Raw genomic sequence first — 7261 nt, forward strand, 5'->3', positions numbered from 1 at the left:
ACAAAAAGTCAAGTTACGAGTAACAATAAAAATCCAAATTACCTTTGAATTAAAGGACGTACTCTCACAGCGACTCGAATGTTATCCCCCATTTAGTTATTACACATAAAATACTGGGTATAATTGTAAATTAAATACGATGTATAAAAATATTATAAACTGCACTCGATAAACTTAAATCAAATCAACCGCCATTGCCATGTCAACAACCAACGCTTTACAACGAAGTTGAAGTTGTAGTACCGATCGATGAGAGCAGAAGCAGAGTCCCCCCCCCCCCCTATATGAAAGCTACGCTTCAGAGTCACGCAAGAAGCGACCCTCCGCTCATTCGTCGAAGCCTCCAGTTTACCTCCTGATATTTTCCTCCAGTAGACTTAACAAAAAGCGTCCGAGAAGTTATCAAAAATACGCAGAATCCGATGAAATACAGGACTGAACTACTCTTTTAGTATGGATACAGTAACTAATAGCCTGGGGCAGTGGCGGATCTAGCCGATCATTTTAGGAGGGGCAATCCAAAATTTTTGAACAAACTCTCGAGAAACTTTATTGAAATGAATGATTCTAAAGGGAGTGAGGATGTGTGTGTTTGGAATCGCCCCTTCCTAGAAATAATTTACCTTAGAGACTCTAAAAATCTAATTTAAGCAATTTTTGCACGTATTAATAGAAAGCGATGGATGATTCGTGAGCTCTCCCTCCGAAAAATTTCGAAATTAAAGCCATAAATACGCAAATTTAGGCTCTCTTTGGTCTCGTGACGTGAGCAATAGATGACTCTGAGGACAACAGCATTTGGAGAACGTCCGAGTGTCTAAAGTTGGAGTCAAGATATGATGTAAATGAAGGAGCAAAATTTTGGGAAAAATAGTTCTTTTTCGAGGAGAGAGATATAATTTCTCTCCCAATTAAGGCCGAAATTTCTTTTAATGTAAAAAACATGTGTTAAATTTTGTTATTTTCTCATAATATTTTCGGTTTTTTTTTTTTTTAAATCCTACAATCACAAGGCTTTGAGAGGAGCCATGGCCCCCCTCCAGATCCACCCCTGGCCTGGGGTTTGATGCACTTACTGCATTCCCAGTCGTTTGTATTTCGGGTAGGGACACCATGTTTTCTAGCAAATGCCTTTGGGGCTGGTTGGCACTGTTGGCTCGGGGTATCTTGGCATAGGTCAGCGATTTATGCCAAGTTACCCCACCAGTATGTTGGTGTGGCATCGCATAGTTATAAATACTTACACAGACCTGCCAATTCTTATTGCAGTTGTAAATGAGGACCTACAAAAGAAAGAGTGGAAGAGGGAAGTATTCTGACGACTTTTGATCCGAAGAGCGGTTCATGCCCATCTTGTAGATAGGAGGAGCCTTTCAGCTACCTCAGAGCAGTATGAAATCCCTGTGCGCAGCCTAGATTTTGTCAGAAAGCACGGGAGAAGTATGGTGCTGCTGTTCCCATTGATGCACCCATCATTGCTGCCAAGTGCTCCGTTTTTCCCGGAGTTTCTCCGATTTTTATTGCTTACTCCGAAAATCCGATTTTTTCCAAAAAAACTCCGTTTTTCTGACTTTGCTTGTACACTTTTTGATTTTTGAGGAAAAAGAAGAAAATTCCCTATCCTCGAAGGCAGGAATTGTGCACAAACTCAACAAAAGAGAAGACAATTTGATGCTTTGGAAGCTTAGTGTCAGGATAAACACTGAGGGGGAGCGTCGATTGGAGATCGTCGTTTTTTCATCGAGCATTTCAGCTACGTGTAAAACGTAGCCGCCATGTTTGGTCATACACAAGATGGAAGTTAGCAGACGATGCTTAAGCACCTCGTTTTCAAAAACAAAGCAGAATTGGGTGTTTCTTTTAACTGCAAACTAATGAAATTAAGCAAAATGTGCTGCAAAATTTTTTTTTTTTTTTGGTTATTTTAAATAATTTTATTGAAAAATATGAAAACAGTTATACCATTTAAAATTTCATTTTATCCTTATTGCTTTGGACACGAATGTGCTCAAAATTCGCAATTAAATTGTAGTTTCATGGGGATTTTTTATTTTTAAATTATTTTCATGCTATAAATTCAAAATTTTATATCTGAATTTTTGACTTAGTCACCATATTTGGTCATTTGCGAGATTTTAGTACACAAGACTCTTAAGTGACCAAGCTTTCAAAATCGGAATTAGATGTTTTCTGCAATGCAAACTATTGAAAATAATGCAAAATGGGCTGTTTTTTTTCCCGGAAAATTCTAAATTTTTCTCTTGAAAAATGCAAAACTTTTTCTTCAGAATATTATTTTATCCTCATTGGTTTAGACTAATGTGCTAAAAACTCGCTATTTCGTCTAAATTTTAGTTTTTTTATTTATAATTGCTTTTTATGCAAGAAATTCAAAATTTTATTTCTGAATTTTTGACTTAGTCGCAATATTTGGTCATTTGCAAGATTTTAGTACACAACTCTTAAGTGGCCAAGTTTTCAAAATTGGAATTAGTTGTTGATTGCAATGCAAACTATTGAAAATAATACAAAATAGGCTTTTTTTTCGAAAAAATTCTAAATTTTTTTCTTGAAAAATGCAAAATTTTTTCTTCAGAATATTATTTTTCCTCATTGATTTAGACTCTAATGTGATGAAAACTCGCTATTTCGTCTAAATTTTAGTTTTTTAAGGCTAAATAATTATTTATAATTATTTTTAATGCAACAAACTCAAAAATCTATTGTCTTGACTTTTTCGCGTTGTTGCCATGTTTTGTCATTTGCAACATGAAGTAGACAAGACTATTAATAGCCTAAGTTCCCGAAAACAGAATTAGTTGTTTGTCTCAATGCAAACTATTAAAAATAACAAAAGGCAAAAAGTTATGTTTTTTTTAAATAATTTTCTTGAAGGGGAAATTTTTATCTATTTGATCCTTATTGCCTTGTAGGCTTTGCTATAAACTGAAACTATTTCATCTAAATTGAAGGTTCCTGCTGACTTCTCATTCATTTATTTAAAAAAAAAAAAAATTATTATTTTTTTAAATAAATCAGAAACCTATTTTAACTTAAATTTTCCATATGCCAAAAAAGTATTGAATATCTCTCTTTAAATCCTATTCATCTATTATTTTTTTTTACGGAAGTTGCAAAAACTGCCTCCCCCACTTCAGTTTGTATTTCAAAACTTGGTGACATTGGTGGCCACTAAGTTTTTGGAGTCTAGTGGCCACTGGCCACTTTCAAAATTTCAGAGTCTTGACCTTTACTATGAAGTTGCTTTATTTCCAAGTATAAGAAATAATTGTTTTTTAATCTTCAATATGTTCTTATGAATTCAGAAAAGCATTTTATAAGTGCTTAGAATTTATGAAACTTATGGTACAGAAGGAAGGTTTAGCGCAGGCCACGATTTCATGCTCCTATTTTAACCCTCAGTGCTCCTATTTTTCCCCTTAAGTGCTCCTATTTTTTGTATCTTGAGGTTGGCAGCTATGACCCATTGACGATCTACGTGGATATCAAGCTCCCATCAGGCAGGTAAGAGTAAAAACCAATTAAATAAATAGGTAGACCTAAAATATAAATAGGTAAAAAACAAATAAATGAATAGACCTTATAGATTTTGAAATCTAAAGTAGGTTACCTTTCTGCCTAAATTTTCATACCTACTTCCAAACCTTGATACTTACCGCTTGTGTGTGTGTGTGTGTGTTAATTTTTATTTATTTTTTGTTCACATTTATGCATTTAATGTCTTGAGAGCTTTTCTTTCAGTTTTCCGCCTAGATGGTTTTCTGCAAATTTTCAGTGTTTTTGTTGCAAATTTTCACTGTCGCTCGCGAATTCATGCTAGCTGAATATGTGACTAAAGCTTCCGATATCTATTTCGGACTTACACCAAAGGAGGTAAGAAAATTATCAATTCGCTGACAAAAATGATATTAAAAGTCCCCAAAGTTGGAAAGATAAGCAGATGGCAGGACCAGATTGGTTTAATTACTTCGTTAAGCGGCATCCAAACTTATCTTTTCGTACACCTGAGGCAACCAGCCGAGCTAGGACAAGCAGCTTCAATCGAATAAATGTTAGGAAATTCTTTGGGCTTCTTAAAATAGTTTTTAACAGATTTCAGTTAACAACTCATGATGTATAAAAATATGGACGAAACGGGAGTGACGACCGCTCAAAAAGAGGAAAGAGTGGTAACGAGAAGAGGTTTTAAACATATCGGAAGGGTCACCTCAACTGAAAGAGGATCACTTGTAACTGTAGCAACATGTGTATCAGCGAGGGGGGGAGGCTGCAGTATTCCCCCTTTCTTCATATTTCCTCGGGTCAACTATAAGCCTCATTTTGTAACATCTGCTCCATGGTGATGCCAACAAGTCAGGATGGATGGTTGAGAGAAATGTCATCAAATTTGCCAATCATTTCATTAAATTTTCTACAAGTTCAAAAAGTGAGGATAGCGATTGTTCCTTGTTTCCCCAATCCAATGATAAGAAAAAAGGCGAGCCTATTCCTAACTCTAGTCTTCTCCAACCAATACATCCTACACAGCTCCTACCACCTGCAGATGAGACAGCATTAAATGCTGCAATTGCAGTTGATTCCTACCATGTAGGTGAGTATAATGGTAGTGAAGTATGGGGCCCGCAAATATCCAGGAAAAATACTGGAAGTAGATAACGAGGACTTTTTAGTTTCCACTATGGTGAAAATTATGAAGTATTGGAAGTGGCCAGAGCCACAAGACAGTCTAGTATCACAACAACAAAGTTCTGGGGAAGATTAGCCAATCTCTTCAGATGAGCAAGCAATCATCTTTTGCAGTTGAGATGAAACATTTGTAATATAAATACATGTTTTTTCAAACCTTTTGACTTATTACCTTATTTTGAAATAAAAATTTAAGAAATAAAAAATTGTTATATTGATACATATTTGCCATTTCAAACAATGTTATGCCAACATACCCCGAAGAATGCCAACTGACTCCGATGCATCTGCCAACTTACCCCGACTTCGGAGTAGGTTGGCACTGATGAGACGCCTTCGGAAATTATTTTTCATGTCTTTCCCAGTAAAGTTTAGATGATGTTTTCATTGTTTTTTGTAGTCAAGATGTTACCCTATCGTAGGCATAAATTACTTTTACCGTAACTCCCATAGAAAAATTGAAAAGTGAAAACTATGTAACTAGCCCCGGTCTCCCCTACTGAATACTTTTTTTTTTGCGTAAAAAAATGTTTGAAGCACACATTTCTGCGTCCGCGGCCCTTACTTAGATACTCTTAATAAAAGAGAATCATGTATGTTCCTAAATTGTATTTTAAAATTACATTTTCTATTCAAATTTTACAGAAAAAATACTTCTTGTCACTATTATTTCAATTGTTCATTTATAATTACTATTTTATATTTTTAAACTACGAAGAGCTTTTTCTTCGTTCTTTGCATTGCTAAAATGAAATTGGCGGCCTCACTTCTGAAAAACTGGAGGGGGTAGCAACCTCCCCCCCCCCTTGGCGTCGGCCCTGTACATTGATTTTATGTGAATCGCTTGATAACCTATACCCAAGAGCAGTATTTGAGCCATGAACGATGTACAAAATTAAATAATACAGGGTGTTTCTGAACTCTTGGGCAAAACTTTAAGGGGTGATAGTACATATCAAGACATATAATATAATGGTACAAATACAAATAAAAAAGGGTCCCAAACGTCTTTCGAAGGAGATCGATGCCATTGAAGTTTAGGGTCCAAAATTTCAAATGATCATAAAAAACGGAAAAATTGGTCGATTCGCTAGCGGTTTTCGGTAAAATTATTCTTTTTATCAGTATTTTCTTGAAAATAAATTTTGAAGATGTAGTTTAAAAAATGCCGATAGAGGGCGCTTTAGACTTTGGAGTTACGAACAACTATTTCCAACTGCTATTTTTAAATCTCATTAAATGTTTTCTAATGCTTGGACTTAAACTTAAATTTTCGGCTCAAAACCAGAATCATTGGGCATGATTAAGTGGCGACAACTGAACTGTGTTCCAGTTGTTGAAATACACACTGTCACACACACACACACACAAAATATTTATCCAGAAGGAAACGAGCGATCTTCACGAAACTCAAAAATGGATGTGGTCCATGACAAAATAAGGAAATTATTACAAATCAGAGCAAAAGATTGTTTAATTGAGAAGTCATGACACAACAAAGGTTACAAAACCATAAGTTGTATAGCCTCCTCTAGCAGCTATACATGACAAAACACGGCATGGTATGGAGTGAAATAAGTTACCTGAGACTAAATATGGATTCATCGTTGAAGATAGCCCCCTAATGAAGAAACCAACTTTAATTCTTTTAAAAGAATTTCTCTGAAGATTTAATGGTATAGCCTGTGCCATATATGACCCCCCCCTTACTAGTCTTTGCTCTTATTATTAGAATAAAATGCTTAGATTATCAAGATAGCCAATGGCTGTCGTTATTTCAGATCTTAGAAAGCAGAGATTTAGCTAGAGATGGCCACCCACCTCAATGACGACGTCCCACCCCCCTTTCAAAACGAAAATATTTTTTAAAAATATGAAAAAAAGTTTCAAAAACTGGTTGATAGAAATTAGCAGCATTATTTGGAGGCTTGAGAATTTAATTCAACATTTAATCAACATTGCATACATTTTGCCGAATTATTCAAAGTGGTTTGCTGTGTCAAAGAAAAATTGGTCACCTGGGTGTGGGACAGTACAACGTACACTACGCGATGCGTGGAAGAAATCTGCTCTTTTACTGACACGCGATGAGGTGACGCCATGTGCGCGACAATGTCTTCGCCCACGATAAATCTGTTATCTCTAAACGGAGTAAGCATTTAAACATTTTCAGCGCCCAATCTTGAGCTCATTCCGCTGAGTTTTCTTGTGAGGTCTGTATTGTACGTATGTATGCCGCCTGATTCTTTTTCAACATTTGAAAAAAGAAAAAAAATTTGAATTATAGCACTTTGAATTCAAATTATGTTTTTCGCAATAACGAGTGTGTGTGTATATTTAGGCGTGTGTGTTTGTGTCGAGGCACGAGTGTGTGGGTAATGTGTGTGTATATAGGTATGTGTATGCATGCGTGTGTGTTTGTGTCTGCATGCAGGCATGAGTGTGTGTGGGTGTTTATGTTTGTGTGCAAGCATGAGTGTGTGTGTGTGTGTGTGTATGTATCAGACCCCGAAGTGGTTTTTTGAGGGGAAAAAGTAGGAAATAAGGAATGAAA

At 35.8% G+C, this 7261-nt stretch overlaps 1 protein-coding gene across 1 annotated transcript in view; it reads right to left on the minus strand.

Moving 5' to 3' along the window:
• The window catches only part of LOC129230219 (uncharacterized), a 140716-nt gene extending 140624 nt beyond the window's left edge, over positions 1–92 (minus strand). Inside the window, 1 exon segment of the mRNA XM_054864621.1 lies at positions 43–92. Coding sequence (XP_054720596.1) covers positions 43–92 — 50 coding nt within the window.
• Positions 93–7261: the final 7169 nt, after the last annotated feature.

This window comes from Uloborus diversus, chromosome 9, assembly GCF_026930045.1.
Source record: "Uloborus diversus isolate 005 chromosome 9, Udiv.v.3.1, whole genome shotgun sequence".
NCBI lineage: Eukaryota > Metazoa > Arthropoda > Arachnida > Araneae > Uloboridae > Uloborus > Uloborus diversus.